The sequence below is a fragment of the Syngnathoides biaculeatus genome, chromosome 17 (genome assembly GCF_019802595.1).
Source record: "Syngnathoides biaculeatus isolate LvHL_M chromosome 17, ASM1980259v1, whole genome shotgun sequence".
Lineage (NCBI taxonomy): Eukaryota > Metazoa > Chordata > Actinopteri > Syngnathiformes > Syngnathidae > Syngnathoides > Syngnathoides biaculeatus.
The window spans coordinates 23,787,741-23,812,741 of record NC_084656.1 but is presented as its reverse complement, the minus strand read 5'-3'; the positions used below and the strand labels follow the sequence as shown (position 1 = coordinate 23,812,741).

General features: G+C 54.0%; 1 protein-coding gene across 10 annotated transcripts; it reads left to right on the top strand.

Moving 5' to 3' along the window:
- The first annotated feature begins 88 nt into the window (after positions 1–88).
- Positions 89–24,454, top strand: LOC133515312 (unconventional myosin-XVIIIb-like). Of its 10 annotated transcripts, none has more exons than XM_061847761.1 (42): positions 1,261–1,391; positions 2,673–2,785; positions 4,135–4,278; positions 4,499–4,825; positions 5,218–5,281; positions 5,628–5,740; positions 5,814–5,981; positions 6,802–7,012; positions 7,097–7,239; positions 7,321–7,421; positions 8,239–8,302; positions 8,370–8,514; positions 8,811–8,981; positions 9,869–9,959; positions 10,023–10,215; positions 10,307–10,387; positions 10,455–10,575; positions 10,635–10,782; positions 10,842–11,028; positions 11,099–11,252; positions 11,499–11,608; positions 11,679–11,744; positions 12,626–12,754; positions 12,822–12,965; positions 14,798–14,887; positions 14,959–15,078; positions 15,404–15,521; positions 15,769–15,893; positions 15,982–16,136; positions 17,139–17,262; positions 17,334–17,528; positions 18,045–18,155; positions 18,240–18,515; positions 18,611–18,724; positions 19,124–19,240; positions 21,019–21,102; positions 21,184–21,321; positions 21,767–21,952; positions 22,081–22,171; positions 22,250–22,383; positions 23,176–23,319; positions 23,387–23,524. In XM_061847761.1, exons 2-41 carry the CDS (start codon positions 2,747–2,749, stop codon positions 23,311–23,313), a joined length of 5,430 nt encoding a protein of 1,809 aa, XP_061703745.1. In that variant the 5' UTR covers positions 1,261–1,391; positions 2,673–2,746; the 3' UTR covers positions 23,314–23,319; positions 23,387–23,524. The 10 variants fall into 10 exon arrangements, with proteins under 10 accessions (XP_061703738.1, XP_061703742.1, XP_061703743.1 ...); XM_061847757.1 differs by lacking the exon at positions 22,081–22,171 and having other exon boundaries at positions 1,263–1,391; positions 18,240–18,344; positions 18,426–18,515; positions 23,387–24,454; XM_061847754.1 differs by lacking the exons at positions 1,261–1,391; positions 22,081–22,171 and adding an exon at positions 89–599 and having other exon boundaries at positions 23,387–24,454.
- The last annotated feature ends 547 nt before the right edge of the window (positions 24,455–25,001 follow it).

Sequence of the window (25,001 nt, the reverse complement as noted above, 5' to 3'; positions counted from 1 at the left end):
GCAATTATTGGTTATTGCTGTGACAGTTTTTGTTTGTTTTTTGACAGGAATTTCAACCACCAGCATTTCAAACTTTTAAAATTCTGGTTCACTTCCGGTTATCTGGTCCAAGTCTCGTTTTCGCACATTTTCAGGTCCAAATGTATAGTTCCGGGTCGTCGGAAACAGTTTTCAGTCACTGGTCGTCAGCTCCAAGTGTCTAAGAGACCGTTTTTCGACCACGTGACTACATCCGGAGCGCGTGGCCATGTCGGATGTGTTCACTCGATGGCTTTTGCATCCAGACCGGAGTTCCATAAATGTTAAAAGTGACGCAGGATGGCTAAAAAGACTTTGGAAAGTTAGCGGGGCTCTCATTAGATGTTGACAAGTGTGACAAGAAGTGCGCTTTGATCGCCAATATTGAGCCGTAGGCCCTGGAGAAACCCAACTGTGGGCGTGGGCGTGGTCCAGTCTCTCCTCTTGTGGACGAGCGCTTCTACCGTGGAGCAACTCAAGAATGACAAAAGTCTGGAGGCCTACAAGCAATTCGTCACTGGCTGGGAATCGTCGTCGTCGTCGGTCGGTCAGTCGGTATCCGTTGGAAGCGCGCTGCTGAGGTGAGTGGACCGCGTGATGACAGTCAACGTTGGGTTAAGTGATGTTGTCTATTATTTTTGTTACCGAGAGGGGTCGTTCTCGAAAGTTGAAAGCCGCTTTCCAAGGCCGAGCAACCGAGAAGATTGCACTCACTGGCCCACTTCTGAAAAGATTCCCGCTCGGTTGCGCTTTGTTTACGAGAATTCACCAAACCAAGATGGCGCCCGCGTGTGCGATGTCAGTGGAAAAGTGCCTATTGCAGATCAACTGCTATAGTCTCAAGTCATCAGATCAATTCTAGTCCTGCTCCCCCCAACTTACAGTCTTTCCTGAGCCACTTATCCACACAAGGGTCACAGCAATCCACTTGGACTGTTTTGTATGAGAAGAGGGCCGCCCACTTGCGTGACTCCGCCCCCAACCCTCTCTTCAGCTGCAGGTGTCGGTCAAAATGACAGCTGAGGTACCGACACCGCCCCACCCCCACCCCCACCACCACCACGTCTACCATTTGTCAGCCCTCAAAAACAAAAAAATACATCCCACGGATAAAATGTTTGTATACGTAAATAACTTTGTCCTCCTCGAACATTCTGGAGCGGCGTTCACGTTTTGAGCAGGTCACCCAGAGCGGTCTTGGTGCCCCCACCCCCACCCCTACCCCCACCCCGAAGCCGGCTGGGGTTTTATTTATAGGACGCGTCTGTTGCTTGTCGAGAGTTGCGCCGCTCGGACACGCCAAGCACAAGCAGCAGGAGGCTCGGTAGAGACTCCAGTCCTCCTCCCCGTGGACCTCGTGGACCTCCAGAACGGTAACTCGATTCTTCTCATTCAACTTGACTTTTTTGGGGTAGGGTTAACCCCGGGGGGGAGGTGGTACCTTGATACTTTGCCGCTGGACAGGTCCACCGGACCGGCAGACTTTTGGACTTTTTTGCGGTGAGGAATTTGTCAACAGCTCGGTTGTGGTCGCCAGCCACGTGGGAGGAGCCGAGCGTGAGCGTCTGTGATGTCACCGATTGGCACGCGAGCCGCCCCCGCGGTCGAGGCCCGCTTTAGTGGCCCGATCACTGTCGAACAATTTGCCGTTTTATACGCGTGTGTGTGTGTGTGTGTGTGTGTGTGTGTGTGTGTGTGTGTGTATATATATATATATATATATATATATATATATATATATAATATATATATATATATATATATAAAAAAAGGTCGTGACTAAATTGTCGACCCCCGTACCAGGAAATGTGCTCGGCTAACCGTTTGGACAGACGACGAGTCCGCCATTTTTGCCACTTGAGTCCCGACTTCAAGGTCCAGAATAGCAGCAGATGGTCCCGTCTTGCTTTGTTCCTAAAGGAAAATGCCTGCAGACAAAAGTCCTGGCCTACGTGGTCTCTTGGACCTTCGGTTACGTACGATTGATTGACTGTTGCGGGTACAAAGACGCCGAAAGTGATTCTCAAAGGTGACAATTGTTTCAGTTTTTCTTTCGACGACGAGGCCTTTTTTCGCCACGTCAGCGCCGGGGTGGACCGCAACAATATTACGTATCCAACGCTGGGATTGGAGATGTTTTTCTCTTTCTTAGGAATCAAACATAACTTCACGTTGCTCATCGTGATTATACAGCTGAGAATTTCATGCCGTCAAATGTTTGAGAACAAGTGAGTTCTGAAAAAAATCAAATAGGAAATTAGATTTTTTTTTTTTTTTTTTTTTTTTGGTCATGAACAAAATTGTCCCGGTAGCACACAAAAAAACCCCAAATTATTTTTCGTGTTTTTACGACGGGCGGTTCAGGCTGCACCCGCCCGGGTCGCGACGGAAAACCGATCGACGACGTGACAAAATCCGAATGCCAAATTGCTATCCGGGAAAGATTTGAGGCCATCCCGCGCGTGTCATGTCAGAAAAACACCTCGAAGGAATGCATTGTCACTCTTTGCCATTTGAGTCGCGATGACAGCGTCGAGCCACCGCCCCCGCACAAAACGAACGTGGTACGATCCTAACGTCTTAAAATGCTGTTGACTGAAACGTGACGACGACGATGATGGACACTTGTGTGCATGCGACTTGCTCCCCGTCAGGTTTCCGTCACTCCAGGCTGCCGTCCCTCTGACCCCGCCCTCGCACACCCTACCCGACCGAAAACCACACAAACATGGCGCTGTCATCACGCTTAAAACTTTGGGAGAAGAAGGTTCGCCCGCGCACGTTGCATGTGTGTGTGTGTGTGGTGTGTGTGTGTGTGTGTGTGTGTGTGTGTTACAGGAAATGATGCAGGTCCTCAAGTCACTGGTCTTAAGTCTCCAGTGAGTCCCAAGTCATCCGGTCCTTATCGCAGACTCTCCAGTCCGAGTCCCAAACAAGTGTCAAATCACCAGGACCTAGTCGCCAGGCCCAGATCAAGAAAGAATCAAACGCCAAGTCATTCAATTCAAGGTTTCAATCAGGCCGAAGTCATTGGTTCAGATCTCCGGCTCTTATGTCATCATCATCGTTGTCCAAAGTCCCAACCAAGTCCCAAGTCACGTCTTTTTCTTAGCTTCTCAAGTCGTCAGGTCCAAGCTCCCAAAATGTTCCAATTCTTCAGGTCCGAGTCCTAAACTTTCAAGCCTTTAGGTCTGTGTCCCTGTTAAACCGAGTCCAAGTCTCTTGTCCCGAATCTTCAAGAAACCCCAAGTCGTTAGACCCCAGTCTCTAGTCTCGAGTGATGAGGTTCCACGTCATCGGGTCAAAACCTCATCCCATTTTTATTTCCAAATGAAAGTCCCAAATCATCAAGTCTCAAGTCATAGTTTGTCCCAGATCATCAGGTCAAATCCTGAATCGTGAGAATAAAATCTTTACGGGAGCCAATCGATTCAACCCTCAAGTTGTCAGGTCTGAGCTGCAAACAAGTCCTCAATTTTTAGCTCCGGCGTCACGGTAGATGGACTGCCCCACAGTTCTGAGGACCAGGGTTCGAATCCTACCCCTTCCTGTGTGTAATTTGCATGCTCTCCCCGTGCCTGCGTGGCTTTTCCTCAGGTGGGCACTCCGCTCTCGTCCCACATCCCAAAAACATGCATTCATTGGAGACCCTAACCGGAACCCAACCAAACAAGTCCCAAGTCATTAGGCCCGCTCTCTATTCTCAGGTCATGAGGTCAGGTTCCAAGTCATCAGACCAATTCTAGTCCTCGTCTGAAGTGATCAGCTTCTGGTATGGTCCCCAAAAGGAGGGATCCCGCAAGGCTTTGTCCAGAGTCCTGATTTCTCCGTCCTCTGAGCTTGTTTCGCTTTGGAATTGATACTTCCCGTCGACACAATGTGAAAATGCTGTGTGGATGGCTTTAGTGCTCCGGAATGCTAATTAGCCAGCATGGTCTCATCGCACGCAAACTAATCGCAATAGTAACACACAATTGAATTTTTCTTTCCTGGTCATCACGCATTATGGGTAACGATTAGCACAGAACCCATCGCATTTTTTAAGCTTCGACTTTCTGGTTCATTAGCTAGCAATAGCACGCTAACTTTGTGGTCTAACGGATGATGTGACCCCAGATTCAGGAGGAGAATCATCCAGTGACGGCCCTCGTACCACCGCCGCCCCTCTCGGCCCTCCCGGGCGGCTTCCTCAGGCAGCTGGTCCGAGACTCCGAAAAGGAAACCAAACAAAAAGAGCCCGACGTCAAAGACGAGAAACCAGTGAGAGTTTCGTTTCGCTCACTAGCTTGGTACCACGGCACGGAGACAACAAGGTGTCGTGGCTAACTTTAGCACAGCTAATAATGACAATAGAGTTCATTGATAAAGCACACGCTTGATGTGTTTCCACGATGCCACCAAGCTAGCAGGGGCCAGCATAAGAGGAAGTTGAGGTCTTAGCATTAGCACAGTTCGTAAAGCTCGTTTGTTTTTCCTCCAGCAGCCGAGCAAACTTAGAGACAACTTAGTGCAACAGTTTCTGCTTCCGGATCAGACTCCACCCATTCTGGAGGCGGAGATGTTGCTGCGAGGTGAAAAGCATGGCCGTGCCCCTGGCTCCGCCCACTCGCCCTCATCACACAGGACCGTCGCCCTCCCCGGGAAGAAGGAGGTCGTGGCGGAGCCGTGCCCCGAGGGTGAGAACGTGGGGGCGGAGCGAAGGCTGCGAGAGGAGGAGCAAGTGAAGACAAAGGAGGAAACCGAGGAACGTCAGGAACCCGAAGGAAGACTAGCGGATGCCGATGTGACGGGATGTGACAGGGAGAAGGTACTCAGAAAACACGACAAATAAACCAGAAGAGGCACTCTAGAACAGTGGTCTCCAGCCGCCGGTCCGCAGACCGCAACTGGGCTACGCCGACAGAGCTGAAAGAATTACCATTCAAATGTTTTTTTTTTTTTTCATGACCTTTTAGCAGAGCAGAAGATAGGACGCTCGGTTCCCAACCCCGGTGATTGCGAAAGGCCGTCGGCATCCCGACCTCCTGACCCCACTGACCCAGGCAAAACACATTCGCGGTTAACTGCAAATAATACGTATACGGTTGCCTCAAACAGACACTAGTGGAAAAAAATGTTGGGAACCACTGCTCTACAATGCTCTCAACACACACCCCAAAAGATCCGAAAGTCCATCAAAGCCTGTGCTTCGCTTGTCAGGTCAAGGACGTGTGGTACGAGGTCGGACCCGTTTGGTATGTGCACCAGGACGGATTCACGCCGGGTACGTTGATGCCGTTGTCGCTCCAAAGCAAATGTTCAACTTTTAGGCCAGACAGAAGGTTCTAGTACCGAGACAATATGCTCATCCCGAGAGAAGACCCCAATCCTGAGATAAGGTTCTAGTCCAAACAGCGATCGTAGTCATGAGAAAAGGTTAGTCTCAAAATAAGCTTCCTGATATCATGTCTAGAGTATATTCCTGAGTATAGGTCCTAGACCAGACGGAAGGTTGTAGTTCAAGGAGACTGTGCTCGTTCCAAGACGAGGCTCGAATGATCTGTACTAGTTCCAAGCGGGAATAATGTCGTCCTGAGATGAATCTTGAGGTTGTGATCGGTTCGCCTCAGCCACTCAACTGAAGCCTGATGAAGGGACACCCGACCTCCCCCAAGGCCACGTGAGACTCCGCCTCCGCAGCGACGGCTCGCTGCTCGACGTTCCAGAAGACTGCGTTGACAAAGTCAGTCAGATGGCCCGCATTTACTTCATTTTTCTAGGAGAGCTATCTGATGAAGGCAACCGCTCTTCCTCAGTGTAACCCCGCCCACCTGGACCTGTGCGAGGACCTGAGCGAGCTCCCGAGTATCAACGAGAGCGGCGTCCTGCACACGCTCATCAGCCGCTCCAAGGCTGGCATGCCGCTGACGCACGCCGGCCCGAACCTCATCAACCTCTGGCCGCCCCGGAACACACATGGAAAGGTGACACGTTAGCGTGTTAGCATTTAAATATTGGATGGAAATGCGATACGTCTTCCATATTGGATGTGGCAGACCTGCCCGATGACTAGAACAAGCTTCTGCTACCAAGTGAAGGTGCTTGCCATGTAAGAAGATACTAGTCCTGAGAAAAGGTGCGAGAGAAAGGTACCGATCGCAAGAGAACAGCCGAGTCGCAAATTTGTGCTCTCGAACCCAAGAAAGGTTCTCAGCCCAGGTGGTTTTATGACCGGGAGAAGGTTGCAGTCCAGGGAGATGGTTCCAGTCTTGAGAGAAACTATTGTTACATATAGCTACATAATACCGAGAGGAAGAACTACATAGGATAGAATGTGTGAGACCAGACCCAAGGTTCTCATTCCAGTAACAGATTCTAGTCCCAAGGGACTGTGTTGAGGTCCCAAGTGAAGAAACTAGTCTAGGGAGAAAAGTGAAGTTTTGTGAAAAGGTTACAGTCCTGTGAGATGGCGGTAGTCCCGAGAGGACAGTCTAGCTCCAAGTTTCGTAATCCCGAAAGGTTGTAGTCTCGAGACAGCTTTCTCGTTCTGAGAGATTTTAGTCGTGTGAGAAGGTACTTGTCCTAAAATGAAGGTGTAGTCGAGCGCTCATCCCGAAAGTTGCTTCCAGTCCTAAGAGCAATCAACGCACAATTGATCTCTCAGTACATCGTCTGCGTATCCGAAGACTACATCCAGTGTCTTATTGTCACGAAGGGGTTCGGGGTGTGCTCACTATGTACTACTGTGTGTATTTGTCTCCAAAGTCCATCGTGTTTATTTTCGGCGTCCTCCTGCTCCATCAGAATGCAAAATCTCGGCGAGGCGAGTCGCGGCGGGATGCCCCACCCGCTCTGGACGCCCTGGTCAAGCGGGTGTACGTGTCGGTGGTGGACACCCGGCGCGACCACTGCTTGTGCGCGACCGGACGGAGCGGCACCGGCAAGACCGCCACGTGCCGGGCCTTCGCCGTGGCGCTGCTCAAACGAGCCGGAACCGTCGGACCCAACATGAGCGGTCAGTCTCCTGGTGCCAACTGCGCCGGCTGAGCCTTTGAAAGGGAAGTGCGACGTGTTTCCTGGGTGCTTTGTTGTGTCGCAGTGGATCGCGTGCAGGCCATGTTTACCGTCTTGAAGTCTTTCGGCTGCGTGACTTCGGCCTACAGTGACGCCTCCTCGCGCTTTGCCATGCTTTTCTCTGTGGACTTCAACCACGCCGGACGTGCTGCATCCGGACACGTGCAGGCTAGCAGATACGCCGCACGCACGCAGCTACGAAAACGCAACCTTGGACGTGATTCCTGATCTTGTGCTTTCCCACCTCAGACGATAATGTTGGACAAATGGCGAGTTTGTCACATGACGGAAGGGGAAAGCAACTTCCTGGTCTTCTCGCAGATGCTAGTGGGACTTGGCACGGAGATGAGGTAGGTGCTAGCAAGAGTTGTGATAACAACAAAGTCAGCAAAGATTCTAGCCACGAAGCTAGTGAAGCTAAGGCCTCGCCCATTCGCGCTAACCAGTTCATGGCCCCACAGTCACGGATTTTGCTCTCAAAAGTTGTTGTTTTTTTTTGTCCGTCCCCGCCGATAATGTACCACTTTTGGCGGCACGGTGAGGTAGCTGGAGAGCATTGGCCTCACAGTTCTGAGGACCGGGGTTGAAATCCCGGCCCTGCGCCTGTGTGGAGTTTGCATGTTGATTATCGTGCTAATCGCGATCCAAACAAGCGTCGCTAACAACGCTCACCATGATTCTAATCATGAAGATAACAAAAGTGCCGACACGGATGCCAATGGAGACATTGACGAGGATACGAACACGAATGCCAGGCAAAATGCTAACTGCAATATGTCATTTGTGTAGATTACAATGTTATAAGCAATTTATAATGGCTAGCGGAATCGGCGCTGAGGGTAAGAGCGCGCCAAAACCGGGGTCGGCAGTTTGCCCGATTTGTGCGTGAGGGGCCGCGGGCGTAGAATGGCAGCCACGCTTTCGTCGAGAGTGCCGCGCGGCTGCACGAGTAGCTTACCGCCGACACGTACGAATGAATAATGAAGGAAATTGTAAAACGTCGACAAAAGTGCGATTTAAGTGCATCCTTGTTATTATTATTATTATTATTAGTATTACTATTATCTGCTGCTGCTGAAGATGCAACAAAGACACTGACAGCGATGCCAGCGAGGCTTCAATCGACGACGCTTTACGTTGACGCTAACACGGACGCTTCCTTGTCAGGACGGAGCTCGGCCTTCATCACTTTCCGGAGCGTCATTCCTTTGGGATGGCCCCTCCCGCCAAGGTATCCGCCGGCCTCACCTGCCTCTGCGTCAGCGCCGACCCGCCGACCCCCGTCGTCGTGTCCGCAGGTGGAAGAAAGACAGCGAGCGTCCGTGGCCTTCGCCAAGCTGGTGGCTGCCATGGAAACGCTGGGCTTCAGCGCCAGCGAGCAGAAGTCCATCTGGCACGTCCTGGCCGGGATTTACCATCTGGGAGCCGCCGGGGCCTGTAAAGGTAACCGACTGACCGACCGACCGACCGACCGACGGCCTGATTGGGGTCGGGGGCGGGGGGGGGGACCGGAAGTGAAGTTCTCAATCAGAAGAGCTCGCTCGTTAGAATCACAGTTAGCATCCTCGCTAGCATTGCTGTTAGCATCCAATTTAGTGTCGTTAGGAGCGTTCGTTCATTGAGATGTTACGTTGCGGCGACCCCGAACGGGACAAGCCGAAAGAAACAGCAGCAGCATTAGTGGCCTCGTTGGGATCACTGATTGGTCCGTGTGTGTGTGTGTGTGTGTGTGTTGTCAGTGGGGCGGAGGCAGTTTTTGAACTTCGAAAGCGCTCAGGCCGCTAGCGGCGCGCTGGGCTGCGAGTGGGAGGAGCTTCAGACGGCCGTCTTCAAGCATCACCTGAGGCGGCTGCTGCGGACGGCCACAGGGGGCGGCAGAGAGCGCGACGGCGCCGGACAGCTACAAGACGGTCAGACCAGTTTTGCTCACGTGAAAAACTTTGTGGATTTGGGAAAGGTGCCGAAAGCAGGTTCGGAGTAGACTCCCTCGTGCTCGGCGAGTCGGCCCCGGTCCAAGTGCCGAAAATGCCAAAACGAGGACAGCAACAGAGGCGAGCGCCCGCCGGCCCACCGATCCAATTAGCGGGAAACATCACGCAGACCGAGCAAACTATCGGGAAGCGTTTCGGTCCCGGCCAAAGCCGAGTACCTCCCGAACAATATTCCATAGGAAACATATGGAGCATATTTGACTGAGTCTTTGGGTCTGCGTTAGGGCCGGGGAAGCATCCGGAAAGTTCTTTCTCGCTGTTGTGGGTTCTGCAAAAACGACAACAACAACAAAATCTGAAAAATGCATCTTGTAACTTGATCAACACCTAATGTAAAGCCCAATCGCAATCAGAATCGGCACCAGGAATTTACCACCGGCGGTCGGTGCCGCACTGGCCCGACGTTCGTGTGGAGTACGAAGAACAACAACAAAAAGTAACTCACGGGAATGAACAACAACAGACGTGGAGTTCGTCATTTATGCAGTCCCAAAGTATGACCCAACTGAAATCGGGGGGGGGGTCATAAGTCAAAACGTGCACCGCCAAAACGTCTTTAAGGAGTTCGACTGCGGAAAAGCGGAATCGTCGCAAAGTACACATCCAGAAAAGCCGCCGGAACATTTCCAGAAGCATTTTGACCATCTTGCGCGGATCAAGAAATATGGTTTCGTCAGACGGACTTTTTTTCCGACGATCCTGACACAGAATCCTTGATAAGATTGATTTGTCGTGGGATTGCGAACTTTGTAGGCCGAGCCCCGAGCGGGAGGCTCCCCGCTCTGAGCCGCTTTTCCTCTTTGCAGGCCCGAGGCTGACGGCGGCCCAGTGCGTGGACGGAATGGCGGCCGGTCTCTACGAGGAACTTTTCGGCGCCGTCGTGTCGCTCATTAACAGGTGCGCGCGTACGTCAGCGAATGCGCGCTCGAGGACGCCGTCCTTACCCCCCCACGCGTGCAGATCTCTGAGCGGCCAGCAGTTGGCGCTGGCGTCGGTGATGGTGGTGGACCCGCCGGGCTTGAGGAACCCTCGTCACGCGGCGCAGGAACGGGCGGCCAACCTCGGCGAGTTTTGTCACAACTACCTGCAAGAACGACTTCTGGAACATCGCTACGTGCACACGTTCACGCGCGCCGTGGACCGATACGCGCAGGTGTGGCACGCACGCATTCGCCCACGCACACGACGGCGACAAGCGTGAGACGCAGACCAACGTGCGAGTGGGTGTGGGTGTGGCTGCGCAGGAGAAAATCCCCGTGGACTTCCAGTGTCCGGACGTCAGCCCCGCCGACGTCGTGGCCGCCATCGACCAACCGCCTCCGCAAGTATGTCAGCGCACGCCGATGATGTCATCACACAACAAACGTGCATGCGTACCTTGGTTCGTTTTAGGTGCGCGCAGCGGGCGACGCCGCTCGCGGTCTCCTGTGGGCGCTGGACGAGGAGATGTCGATGCCCGAGTCTGGCGAGGGCGTCGCCCTGGAGCGCGTCTGTCGTCACTACGGCAACACAGGTAAGACACTGCGACGGCGGTGACGACGACCACGACTGACGCGCGGTGTGCCCGTCCAGTGCGTCAATGCGAGCAACCTCTGCACTGCGAAGTCCAACACCTGACAGGAAACGACCCCGTCCGCTACGACCTGACGGGATGGTTCGGCGAGCTCCAGGTCAACCCGGCGGCGGGCAACGCAGCCGCGCTGCTGCACGACTCCAAAATGTGAGTTTCCTCGCGGCGGCGGGACCGCTCGGGCGCTGACGTTTCGCCGTCGCCCCCAGAGCGTCGGTGAAGTCCATGTTCGGCGCCGCCGGCGTGCCCGTGGCCCCCCTGTGCGCCGGCGTCTGCGGCCTGCGGGGCTTCGGCCAGCGCTCGCTGCAGAGGAGCGGAACCGTGCGAAAGACGCTGAGCGGCGGGGCGGCGGCGCTACGTAGACACTCGCCCTGCGTCGCCGTCAAGCTGCAGGCCGTAAGCGTGCGCCGCCCGAAGGTCCGCCCCCTTTGTCAGGCGACGATTTCAACGCGTTCCGCTCCCACAGGACGCACTGGTCAACGTGATCGGCCGCGCCCGTCCCCTATTCCTGGAGTGCGTCAGCGCTAAGACGGATGCCGCCGGCGCCTTCCACGTACCCGAGCTCAGAACGCAACTGAAGGCCGCGGAGGCCTTGGCCGCGCTGCGCATCTACCGCGCAGGTCGGCCCCGCCCACGCGCGCACTGAACTTTGAGGGTCATTGTCATCAGATTTCTTGAAAAACGAACGATTTAGACCATACTGGAATTCTTGACATTCATTTGTGAGAACTGTCGGAACGAGGGTTAGGGTTAGGAAAAAAAACAAAACAAGAAAAAGTCTGGAATTGTATGAAAAGGACCCACAGATATGAAACGGCTGAAGATGTGGCAAAGTCGTAGTAGAGCGTGTGCGTTCCCCCCGGCAGGTTACCCGGACCACATGACCTTGAGCGACTTCCGCTGCCACTTCCAGGCTTTGTCTCCGCCCGTCATGAAGCGTTACGCCTCCGTGTTTGTCAGCCACGACGAGAGGAAGGTGGCTTCCGTTCGTCTTCTGGTGACACCGACGCGGGTCGCTTGACTCAAAGCCGCCATCTTTGTTTCAGGCCGTGGACGAGCTGCTGGCCGACTTGGACCAGGACCCGAAGAGCATCGCGGTCGGCGCCAGTCGGGTCAGAAAGCGTCGTGTGTCACGTGTGCAACAAAGATACATTGACTCCAATGAAGTTTCTTTTTATCCTGCATGAATACACAAATCCCATTTCCAGACCGGCCCGACGTCGCCGCTGTTTGCTGTCAGTCACCCGCAAAGGAGGCTTCCTACAATTTGCATGTTGATAACACCTCGGATAAAATATCCGGATCGGCGTGAAACCTTTCAAAGCGGACGGACCCCCACTGGGACTTGGCACAGCCAAGGATATACGCCGGTTCTGGTCTCGATGTACGGCGGATCCTCTCTCGACGACCCGGCGCTGCGCTTTTAAACCTTCGGCGACGGCGAGCAAGCGCTCTCCCGGTTCTGAAGCGACCGCAAATTTGTCAAAGCGGCCACGGTGGCGTCACCTGATTTGATTGAGATAGCAAACAGAAGTCAGCAGTGCACTCGTCGGATCAACTTTCAAGTAAAACGATGCAAAGAAAAGCACCGCCATTCTGGAGAAAAAAAGAAATGGCAGCAGTGCGCAGAGGAGCCGAAAAAAAAAAAACCCAAAAACTAGAAAGTGCTTGCTTAAGCTTTGAACAGATTTTTTTTTTTTTTTAGCTTGATTGCGACGGACGATTCCTCATCTACTATTAATTGGTGCTACGTTCTCGTATCCGTTACGGTGCCATTTTCACGTTGAGCCTAACCGGCTTCGGAAGCGCGACTCAGAAGTTGGGAAAGGTGCTGCATCTTCTGTGGCGGGAACGGCGGCCGCGGGTCGCGTCCCTCGCAGCCTCGCCGTGGCTCCGGACCGCCGTTTGCTTTTGGGGCACTTCCTGCTATTTTAAGCCAACGTGAAGCGCTTTGGGCCGGAAGGTCCCGTTTGACTCGCTGTTTGTCCGTCAGGTGTTCATGAAGCGCGGCGTCCTGGCCCAACTGGAGGCTCAGAGGGACCTGCAGGTGACGGGCTGGCTGGTTCACCTTCAGGCGGCCTGCGCGGGCCACCTGGCCCGACACAAGTACCGCACGCTGAAGGTCAGCCCGGAGGACAAGTGCAGAGATGCTGATCCCCATCAACGATCACACGAGCGGACCTGTGCAGGTGCAGCAGGTGGCGCTGCGTTGCCTGCAGAGGAACCTGCGGGTGCTGCGCGCGGTGGCCGACTGGAACTGGTGGAAGCTGTTCTGCAGAGTGCGCCCCCTACTGGCCGTCAACACGGACAACGAGAGGCTGCGCGCAAAAGAGGTACAAGCGCCGAACCCACCGACTGCTCCCAAAATATCAGATGATCTTGGAAGCGATAGAAAAGTCAAGTATTAGTCTTGCACTTTTTATTACTGGACACACAATTTTGGCCGTCCACTAATCTGTGCTTTATTCCAGACCACCGTTGTGGATATTGTGGATAAAGCTCTAAAGCACGCAATATTACACAGGGGAGACGCATGTATGAATGGCAAACATATCCCAATGAGGACGCTCAAGTGACGACGTCAGGTGTGCCCGACAAGGAAAAAGTAGACGGGGAGAGGCAAGTCTGGGGGTCCCTGCGAAAGCTCCTCACCTCCGATGAGCCGGAGGAAATGGATGGATGGATGGATGGATGGATGGATGATCTCGGGCCTCAAACCGGGAAAAATATTTGCGGGATCATTCGAATTCATTCAGTCATTCGTGTTGACTGAGGCTCCGATGTCATAAATCATAGATCAAGTTGAAAAGGTTCCGAAAAAATATGGAACGCTGTTCAACACTTTGTAATGTTACAGACTTATGATAACCTCCATCCATCCATCCATCCATCCATTATCTATCGCTTTTCCGGGTCAGGTCACGGGTGAAGTAGCTTCAGACTTCCCTTTGCCTAGCCGCTTCTTCCAGCTCTTCCGGGGCTCGAGTCTCTCCAGCGTGTCCTGGGTCATCCTCGGGGTCTCTTTCCAGTGGGACGTGCCCGGAACACCTCACCAGGGAGGCGTCCGGGGGGGGGGGGGGGGGCATTCGGATCAGCCACCCCATCTTGCTCCTCTCAATGCAGAGGAGCAGCGGCTCGACACTGAGCCCCTCCCGGATGACCGAGCTTCTCACCCGTTCTCTAAGGGAGAGCCCTTCGAACCCTGCGGAGGAAACTCCTTTGGGCCGCTTGTATCCCGGATCTTGTTCTTTCGGTCACGACCCGCAGCTCGTGCCCTCGGGTGAGGGTAGGAACGTAGATCGACTGATAAATTGAGAGCTTCGCCTTTCGACTTAGCTCCCTCTTCACCACAACGGACCGATACAAAGTCCGCATCACTGCAGACGCTGCACCGATGCGTCTGTCAATCTTTCACTCCATTCTTCCCTCACTCGTGAACCGGACCCCGAGATACTTGAGCTCCTCCACTTGGGGAAGGACCTCATCCCCGACCCGGAGAGGGAACGCCACCCTTTTCCGACTGAGGACCACGGTCTCGGATTTGGAGGCGCCGATTCCCAGCCCGGCCGCTTCACACTCTGCTGCGAATCGCTCCAGTGAGAGCCGGAGGTCACGGCTCGACGAAGCCAAAAGAACCAAAGAGCAGAGATGCGGTGCCGAGGCCACCAAACCGGGACAGGGGCAAACAGTTTTATGCTGATGTACCCGAACCTGCGATTGGCTGGCGACCAGTTCGCGGTGTGGCCCGCCTCAGTTGGGTTAGCCTGCGGCACGCGTGACTGGCAGCGGTCCAGAAAATGGACAGAAGGGAGTATTTTTCTTCATTAGTGCTGGAATAAATCAAAAAAGGCTGGGTCAGAACACGTTTTCCTTAGAAATGACACCAAGAAGCACACGTGAGTATGAAACGAGCAATGGGCCTTTCCACTTCCAGCGTCAGCCAGTGAAAGTGACGGGTGGTAACTTTGACGAGCAAATCGCAAACATCCCAACCATGCGTTCTGGGGCAACGACTCATGTGGAACGCTCACAAAGAACTTCGACTGCACTTCCAGTTTGTGGCGCTCCTCACTTTGTCGCTGAGGCTGAGCGGCGGCGTCTGCGTCCACCGGGACGCCGTCGCTCTTGCGCCAGCGCGTATCTTTTTTTGTCTGCGTGTCGTCAGGACGAAGTGTCGGCACTGAGAAGGCGTCTGGAAAAGTCGGAAAAAGAACGAAATGACCTGAGACGAACCGTCGACGCCTGCGAGACTAAAGTTTGTACTCACACTAAAACGCACACGACTCGACACACGGGCACGGAGTGACGGAATTGCTGCGTGCGTAGCTGACGGCGGCGACCTCCGAGCTGAGCGACGAGCGTTTCCGCGGCGACGCGGTGGCTCAGGCTTTGGATGTGGAGAGGGCCGAGAGACTGAGGCTGAGCAAGGAGAACTCGGACCTGCAGGTGAGCCGCTCATCAACACTCACTTGACCGCCGCGTCCTCTCCCTATCCGCCAAACATTTTCGACCGCTTCCTGTCCCCAACAAGCCGACCTTTGAGACTATTTCCTGTTTCCGACAACCAATGTTTTGACCATTTCCTGCCCCCGATAGCCCGCATTTGAGACTACTTCCTGTTCCTAACGGCTAACCTTTTTGACCATTTCCTGTCCCCCAATGGCCAACTTTTTAGGCCACTTCCTATGGCCCGTCAGGACCCGTTTGAGCACTCTCAGCCCCCGACCGCCACCCTTTTTAACTACTTCCTGTAAATGCCACACACCCCCAGGCTCGCCTGGACCAGTGCAAGGTTGCTATGGAGCTGCTGGAGAAAAATTTGGAGGAGGAACGTCTAAAGCGTCGTACGCTGGAGAGTCGGCAAGTGGCAGCATCAGAAAGAGGAACAGGTTAGTTGGTATTTCCTGTCCGCACCAGGATACGCCCCGCACTTCAGTGTTGGACCGTATCCTGCTTGGAAAGGGTTTTTTGATAGGGGGGAATGGCGGCATTCCCCAAGGAAGACGTCGCCTCCTCGTCTTCTTTCTAGCTAGAAGTTAGCTCACCAGGTCTACAATGAGGGCTGAAACGTTTTGCACGTAATTTGCTGCGTCAAGTGCGGTGTTGAGTTTCGAGTGCGCTGTTGCCGGCTCACAGAAAGCGAGCTGGTCCTGCAGCTGGAGTGTTGCCAGACCGAGGTGGACTTCCTTCGCCGGCGTCTGCAGCAGACGGAGGAAAAAGCCGAGGTCGAGCGGCGGGCTCGGCAACAGCTGGACGCTAAGGTAGCGAAGGCGAACGCGCGCGAGCGAATAGTTGACGCTTTTAGCCGAAAACAAGCTCAGTATTTGTAACGTGTCCCTCGGGCCGCAGGCGGCATCGTTGCAGGCTCAGCTGGACCAATCCAAGCGTACCGTGACGGACCTTAAACGCCAGAGTCGGCGTGCCGCCAACGACCTGCACGACGCCAGGGCGATGACGGACAATCTGCACAACCGAGCGCACCAACTGGAACGCAAACAACGACGGTGACTTAAGACAATGCTAACAAACGCTAAAAGACGGTAACGCGTGATCGCCCCGCCGACGGACACGTGAGCGTAAAAATACGCGCTAGTGCACACGCGAACATGCATCCAAAAACACAAATGCACACACACTCAAGAAGGAGCCTCTGTACTTGCCACACATTTGTTTGCGGTCGTCGGAGCCGCTCCAGGATCACAGCGGACGCTCAATTGAGACCAATTGCGTACGATCAAAACTAGAGTGCGCGCTCCGCATCAGACATTGGTTGCGCCTTCTGGCTTCCGGTCAGGGCAAAAAGCAAACAAAACACGCTTTATGGAAAACCATGTGATAAATCTCCAGACTTCCCTACAGACGTGAATGTAATCTCAGCATTTGCAGCATCCCCGGGAAGGTTGCAAAGATACATTCATGATATTGTAATGATATATTTTCCACATTCAGAACTCTTAATAATTACAGTCATTATGAAGGTTAAACTGAAACACACACAACGGTGAAAAGTTACTTCTTGGCGACCGCCTGCACGCTTTTGACAGCACAAAAGCGAAACCAAACGTCTTCCAATATTATGTTTGCCAATGTACAATTGTGAGGATATCAAAGCATGTCAACTTTCACATGAAATAATAGCCAAAGCAATGTTTTGCCCAGACCGGAAGTGGAAGCCCAATTACCGGTGAAAGGGGTCGTGCGCAGTCTAGTTTTCATTCCACGTCATTGATTGAGACCGAAAGTCTTTGACAAAATCAGTCACTGAGCAATAAAAGCTTGCTAGTAATGCCCGGACCATGTTTTTTCTTGTTTTTGGCAGTTACGCGTAAACAAAACATGCAGCATGTACAGGGTTACACACAAAATACGCACAAAAACACATGAATGCACACAAACATGAAAACAAACTTTTTGATCGTCATGCCATTGACATACTAGCACATATGCTATCAAACGTACCCATTAGCTCATTGCTTGGCATGCTAAAACGATGCTAATCCTTTCAGCTTTGATAGCGAGCTGGCGGCGGCGTTAGAAGAAGCCGACAGCGAGCGGGAGTTGAAAGAGAAAAGCCTACAGGAAAACACCGCGCTTGGGGTCCAGATTTTCACAATGCGCCGAACCCTACAGGTGAGCCCGGGGAGCGCAACACAATACGTCACAGGGCCGACTTGAGGACTCGAGCGTTTTCGTGCGCGCAGGAAAGTCAGGCGGAGGCGTGCCGCCTGCAGAAGCAGAAAGACGAGTTGTGTAGTCAGATTCGCGACCTCAGCGTGCACCAAACCGCCGACTCGGTGCCCGAGCTGAAGAAACAAGTGCGCCACCTGGAGGGCGTGGCCGGCGAGAGGGCGGAGGAAGTGGCCGAGCTGACCGGCAGAATCGAACGGCACCAGCAGGTGGGTCGAGTTCGTCGGGAGCAACGCCGCTCGCATCTATTCCGGAATTAGGTTGGGACTTTGTTGAAAAAAAGACTCGGTAAAGATACTATTTTGAAAAGTCGGAAAAAGAAGGAAATGACCTGAGACGAACCGTCGACGCCTGCGAGACTCAAGTTTGTAGGCAGGTTGGGACTTTGTTGAAAAAAAGACTCGGTAAGGATACTATTTTGAAAAGTCGGAAAAAGAAGGAAATGACCTGAGACGAACCGTCGACGCCTGCGAGACTCAAGTTTGTAGGCAGGTTGGGACTTTGTTGAAAAAAAGACTCGGTAAGGATACTATTTTGAAGAGAAATGCATCAGTGGCCGGTACGAGCGATTTGGTCTCGGTCAGCAAAGTTCATCGGGAGTACTAACGATGACGCGCTCAGTCGACGTCCTCTCTTTCGACACAGTTGGTAGAGTGAGTCGCTAGTTGTAATGTTGACAGAGGTGTCGGGAATGATGTGCAAAGCCGTCGCCGCTCTTAACCCAGGCTCGCGTCCGTGAGGAATTAGAGATGGCCCGAGTGAAGCAGATGCACCAAAAGGAGCTGGAGGACAAGGAGGAGGAGCTCGAGGATGTACACAAGTCGTCCCAGCGGCGGGTACGTCGACTGCCGCCTCCGCGACCTCGGCGCGTTAGCGTTGAACGGGCGTCTTGTGAAGACCTGGTTTTGCCGCCGCGCTAGCTGAGGCAGCTGGAGATGCAGCTGGAGCAAGAATACGAGGAGAAGCAGATAGTCATCCACGAGAAGCGCGACCTGGAAGGTTTGGTCGCCACGCTGTGCGAACAGGTCGGCCACCGTGACTTTGATGTGGAGAAGAAGTTGAGGCGAGACCTGAAGAGGACTCACGCCCTACTCGCCGACGCCCAGACCCTGCTGGACGCTCTTCACGGCCAACGACAAAGCGGGAGGATCCTCGACGGTGAAAGCAAGGAGCAACTGGAAAGGCTTCACTGTCAGGTTAGCGGATGCAGATCGGCCGAGCGGGCGGACCACTTGCGCTACCGATGTTCGTGTCTAGATGTCTCTGTGTGTGCTTGCGTGCGTGCGTGTAGTTGGAGGACAGCGAATCGCGGCGTCGTGAGCTCGAGAGCCTCCGGGCGACCTTGACGCAGGAGCTGGAAGACGTTCAGGTTGAACTGGAAACCATCAGCAAGCAGAAGAGTTTGGTCAGAAACATCTTCACCCGCCATCACAAACACCCAAACTGGACCACAACCGCACAAGCAGTAGCACAATCATTGCAAGGCCAGCTCCACTACCAGAACCTGTACTAGTACTAGCTTCAGGTCCACTACCAAAATCAGTATCACACCACAACCACTTATATTACCAGAACCCTTACCAGCTGTAGTAGCACAACCAGTAACAGTACTAATGCTAGCTACCATAGCCAGTTCAATTACTACTCATACCTGTAGCGCAGTACGTGCAGCAGTTCTAGCACCACAACTGCAAAAGTACTAGGTTTAGACCTACAACCGGTATCAGATCGGAACCAACTGAAAAGTTAAGAACAGTGTTCAATGTAACCGGTTTGACAGTGGCAAGCGGGTTTGTGTTTCCAGCTGGATGACGAGATTTGCGTCCTGCAACGTACGAAAGTCGATCTGCTCAAACGTCTGGAAGAAGACCAGGAGGACCTCAACGAGCTCATGAAGAAACACAAAGCTCTCATTGCGCAGGTCCTCGGCACCAATGTCCTTTTGTGTTTGTTCTCCAACATTTGTCTCATGTTTGTCCTCTTGTTATATTTTCAATTTCATGTTTTTCCTGTCAGAAGGACTTTCAACACCAATTTTGACCACATCCTGGGAGAGGCAGGGGGGCATGGAGTCCAAGTTGGGTATATTCCGCACCTCGTCGGTGGACACCAGGGGTCAAGGATCCCGCCAAGATGAAGAATTTTGGGTCTTTGGGACTCCAGAGGCAGTTGATGACTACCGGAATTGAGTTTTAGTGGTCACTGTGGCAACAACTTCACCGTGGCAGGAGTCCTGCGAGGCTATGGAGAACAACTTCCAGGATTGGAGGAAATTCCGGTCCCGAATCTGGCATCTCAGGAGGAGGAAACGGTTCACCATTAACACTGTACGGTGGGGGCGAGGCACTGCTGACCTCGACTCGGGAAGCTGACAATTGGTGCCTCGGGAGACCACGTCTGTTCTTCTATCAGGCCTTCCCTTGAGTAAGCATAGTCTGGGGTCTCTGCGGAAGGCGCTCCTATCGAGGGTTGAATTTGCCAAGGTGGTTAAAAAGCTCCTCGGTGCCACAGCCCTCTTCAACATCGATATTACCTCTGGATTGGCAGACATTTAAAAAAAAAAAAAAAAAAGGGGGGGGGGGGCGCAGGGTGGGGGCACCACCCCAGTCTGCCGGAGGGTGTGTTCCATCTACGGGCGGATCCCACTGTCCAGCCTCCCCGGTAAGGTTTATTCAGGGGTGCTGGAGAGGAGATTCCATCGGGAAGTCCAATTTCATTTTTGGGAGGACCGGTGTCTTTTTTGTACTGTATATGGAACAGGAGACTTGCTTCATACGCTCAGCATGTTTTTTGGAGGGTGCGTAGGAGTGTGCCCAACCAGTCTGCATGTTCATTGTGGAGAAGGTTTTTGACAGTGGCTCTCAGGGCTTCATGTTCGGTGGATGCTCTGGGAGGACGGGGAAACAAACCTATTGCTACAATCTGTGTAGTCCCTGCAACACCGGCAGAGTTTGGTCCGCATTGGCGACAGGAAGTTGTATTCGTTTCCAGTGAGGGTTGGACTCTGCCCAGGCTGCCCATTTTTTAGCAATTCTATTCAGAACTTTTACAGACAGAATTTCTGGACGCACGTAGCTGACGTGCTGAGGGTTCTCAGAGTGGGACCTCACGATCCGATCATTGCATTTCTGCAGATGATCTGCTCATGATGTCTTAAACGCTCAGTGGAGCACTGGCTGGGATGAAAATTAGCAGATCTAAATCTGAGGGCATGGTCCTAAATCAGAAACGGATTTGTGTTCACTCTTCGGGTCGGGGATAACATCCTACCCAAAGTAGACGAGTTCAAGTGTGTGTGTCTGTCTTGAGGTCTTCTTCACGAGGAAGGGAAGAATGGAGGCGAGAGTATGAGAGGCAGGTCAGTGCAGAGTCTACTGAAATGTGGACTGGCAGAGTTGATGCAGGTTCCTAGTCTCACCTATGGTCGCATCAGGAGCGGGGAAAAAAAGAGCAAGATTGCAGATAGGACGCGTCCCCAGTCAGATATTCCGAGGACATTACACTGCAAGGAGGCCCCGTGAAGACCTGGGATGCGCCAGAGAGGGCAACAGCTTGGGATCCCTCTGGATGGGATGTACCAAGTGGCTGGGTAGAGGGCAGTCTGGGATTCCCCGCTAAAGCTGCTGCCCTCCGACAAGCAGAAGCTAATCTCTTTTCGGCACGTTCCCGTCTTGCGCTCTGAAATGTTTGTCTTTTCAGTCGTCCAGTGACATCGGTCAGATCCGAGAACTGCAGGCTGAGCTTGAGGAGGTGAAGAAGCAGAGACACGCCCTCCAGGAGGAGGTAGCCCCGCCCCCTCCGTCACGTCATCTTCATCACATTTGAGCCGCTCTCGCGTGATTTCCCGTTATCTTCCCTGCGCAGCTCCAGCAGCAGGCGTCCAAGCTGCAATTCCTGGAGTCGTCCACTGTGGGGCGCAGCATTGTCAGCAAACAGGAAGCGCGAGTGTGCGACCTGGAGAACAAGCTCGAGTTCCAGAAAGGTCAAGTCAAAAGGTTCGAGGTGAGTCGGTCGCGGTGCACAAGTCATCTTTGTCAACCGCCACAGATGAGTCCAGATCTCTATTTTGGGTACCTGGAGTACTCCAATAAAGCAAACAGTACAACGTGATGAAGTGTTTAGAAAATGGCCAACATGGACCTGGTAGCTGATTGGATAAAAGCTCGTGTGTGTCAGTATTTAGCTGAGCATACTATAGATAACAAAACCAGTTCTAACTCTGGAGTTCGACCAGTATTCGGAGGACTAAAATCACAAAAGAACCCCAATCAGGTGTACCAGTCAAATTCAGCAACCGGGCGGGCGACCACCACAACCAGTTTCATCCATATATGAACCAGCACCAAGATCAATTCTAGAGCTAGTGCCAGAACCAAAATCTGAAACCCGATGCCCAAAAGGTACACACAGTAGCTAGCTAGCAACCACGGTGACTGTGTGGGCGCAGGTGCTGGTGCTCCGCCTGCGAGACAGCGTGGTGCGTCTGGGGGAGGAGCTTGAGCGCAGCGCTCAATCGGAGGCTCGCGAGCGTGACAGTGCTCACTACTACCAGCGGCGTCTTCAGGACATGCGCGTGGAAATGGACGAGCTGAGCCGACAGCATCAGGACAGCGGCAGACGGCGCATGGAGCTGGTAAGACCGGGACCGCGTGGGCCACCTGACCCGCCACTGCCCGCCGCATCAGAAGACGCGCCCACGGCACGCCGAATGTTATGCCCGCACATGTACCAAAATCCCGCAAACTCCTATTGGACGAGAAGGCCTGGCTCGGACCTCGGCCACGCCCCTTCCTGCCACCTGCAAGCGCACGCAGCTGGCCAATCCTGACATTGCTGGCACAAACACAAAGAGGCGCGCACACTTTTGTGGTCACCCGTTCGTCAAGGTTGAACGGGCGTCCCGATAAGATGCGGCCGTCCGCTCGTGCAGGAAATGCAGGTGGAGGAGCTGACGGCCATCCGGCAGACGCTGCAGGCCGACCTAGAGACGTCCATCCGTCGCATCGTGGACCTGCGGGCCGCCCTGGAGGAGGTCGAGTCCAGCGAGGACAGCGACACCGACAGGTAGCGCTCGCAATCCGCACGACTTGAGGAGGCGCGCGGTGGACGTAGCGGAACGACGCGGCGCACGTTTCCCGCACATCGTCGAGCTCGGTTGGCTTCCCTTCGTTCGTTGTCGTCGCAGATCCGTTCCGTACGCACTGTGGCCCCGCCTCCTACCACCGGTCTGAAGGGCGGGAAGCCGGGGGCGCACCCTCAACTGGTCGCCAGCCGATCGCAGGGCCCATTCGCACTCGCAATCACACCAACGGGGGAATTTAGAATCTTCCATTTCGACACTATATCACAATCCGATAGGTGTCCATCTTTGATGTCCCGAATGTTTACGTTCTACAATCCCAATTTTCTCTCAATTTGCTCCATTTTCTCGCGATGCAGCAATCCAGGAGGAGGCGACCTTTTTCGACAGCTCCCTCCACCCTCATGTTCACATTCAACAGTCCTTTCTAGTCAATGCATATTCATTCTCCAACCAGAATTGTCACCCTCTTCTTTAAGTTAGAATTCAGAATAAATCTTTCTTTGCCGACGTTGCCAATTTGACATTCAACAGAGTAATTATTGGCACTGGACATTGTACAGAAGCGACGTAGCGTACTCCACCTTCCATATAAAACTGCGCGCTACGGGATCATAATTACATTTAGCACATGGAAACTCATCACAAGCATTCTTTATGGATCGTAAACCTTTTGCTTTTTGACGCTCGTGGTGGCGCGCAGGCACGCTACCAGCGTGACAGTTTTACTACTCCGTCGACGCGTCACTGAGGTCACCTGACCTGCGACCTCGCAGGGAGTCCGGCGGGGTGGCGGGCGAGGCCGGCGAGGCCACAGGCGTTCGGCGGACGGCAACCAGAGGAGGCTCACCCGGCGGCAGCGTCGGCAGCCAGTCAGGGCGCCGGTCGGCGGCAGACTCCGGCAGCGCGTTTAGTTTCCGGTAAGACGGCGGTCTCTTTTGAGCCGGGTGCCCAAATGTGTCACGCCATCATTTCGGCTCTGTCCAGCTCCTGCGAGGACCTGGACGGGGAAAACTCGGGCACGGGGCGCACACGAGGAGGACTGGGACGGGCGGCGTCCTCGTCGGCGCTATCTGAGCTTCTGGAAGGACTTCGCAAGCGACGAGCGGGCGGAGACGCGGACGCAGACGCGGGCGGCGACGTGGACGGCACCCTGCCGCTCCCTGTCTATCAAACTACGGCGGCGTCCGCCCTTCGGCGTCGGGCCTCGGCGCTGTCCCTTGCGGCGGACGCGCCTCCGGGTATCCTGAAGCCCTCGTCGCCTCTCCCGCCCGGCGAGCCACTAACGACTGCATCCTCTGCCACGCTGTCGTGCTTTAACCCCGGCGAGCCCATCGCGTCGCTACCGTCGCTGCCCCGCCTTTCGTCTTTGGCCTCCTCGCACGTTGGCCGGCACCCCTCCGCCGAACGCCCCCTCGCCCGACCGGCACCCTCCCTGGCCGTCCCAGAGGAGGACCGGGAGAAAAGTCAGCGCACCGTGTCGACTCTTCACCGCTCCCCGCTGGTGCGACGCCGTTGCACGCTGGAAGATTTGCTCTCGGAGGACACGTCCAAGGACACCCCGGCGCTCGAGGGTGCGCTATTCCAGAATCGGCAACGCCCGGGCGAGTCCGACAGCACGTCCGACATCCTCCCCGCCGTCCGCAGAGCTCGGTCGGCCGGCAGCCTGGCCGGATCCGCGCGGGGTGGCCGCCGAGCGCTCAGCGTCCATTTCGGAGAGCTGCCGCCCTCGGCGCGGCGCCGTGGGGGGTCTGACGCGGAATCGTCCGGGTCCGGAGACTCGTCGGGATCTTGTGAGTCGGCGCGGGCCCGAGGCTGCTCGGACCGGCCCCGGGGAGAACGGCTGGAAGCGGAGGGCAGCGAAGGCGCCGAGCCCGGAGACGTGGCGGCGGTCATGAGGAAATACCTCAACAAGGAAAGCCGCTGAGCGAGCGCACATTAGCATGCGGACGCGCTACCGTCGGATTTTAGCCACTTTAGCAAAGTTGGCTAGTAGCGTCAAATTCGGTCCAAGTGCCTTTTCATTTTTGTTTGCAATAAATAAGCAGAATGACACTTTTTACGTTTTCTTTTTTCATTTCTACATTTCTCTTTTTAACGTAACTTTTTTCTCCTGCTTTGTTTTTTTTTCAGCCCTACGTCTCGCTTTGATTTCTTTTTTTTTTTTTTGTCTGAGCGTCAGCGTTGCCTGCGGTGTCTCAACTGCATTTTTCTAAGCGGCCCTCCCGCGAGAAGATGCCTACCGCGCCCTAAATTGATTGGCAGGTTCACTCGAATTCTCGTCTTACAGTCCTCCAAGAGTTTTTTTCTCGTTTTGAACTGACAGCAGCCCAAAAGGCGGGCTGGGCTCCTCTCTCCGGGAGACCCACTGGCGGCGAGAGGACCCTGCAAAGCCGGACTTCCGACTCGTATTTGATGTTTGACCAAAGCTACATTTCGCAAACTCTGCGGAAATATTCTAAATGTACGCCTTGACGTCTGTGTCAGGTTGTCAATTTTGCAAGTGCGGCGGTGACCTTTTGAGAACTGTTTTGTTTGGTGACTCCAAGAGGCACCAAATATTGGACGCATAAGCAGTCACTACACTTACTATGCTTGACTT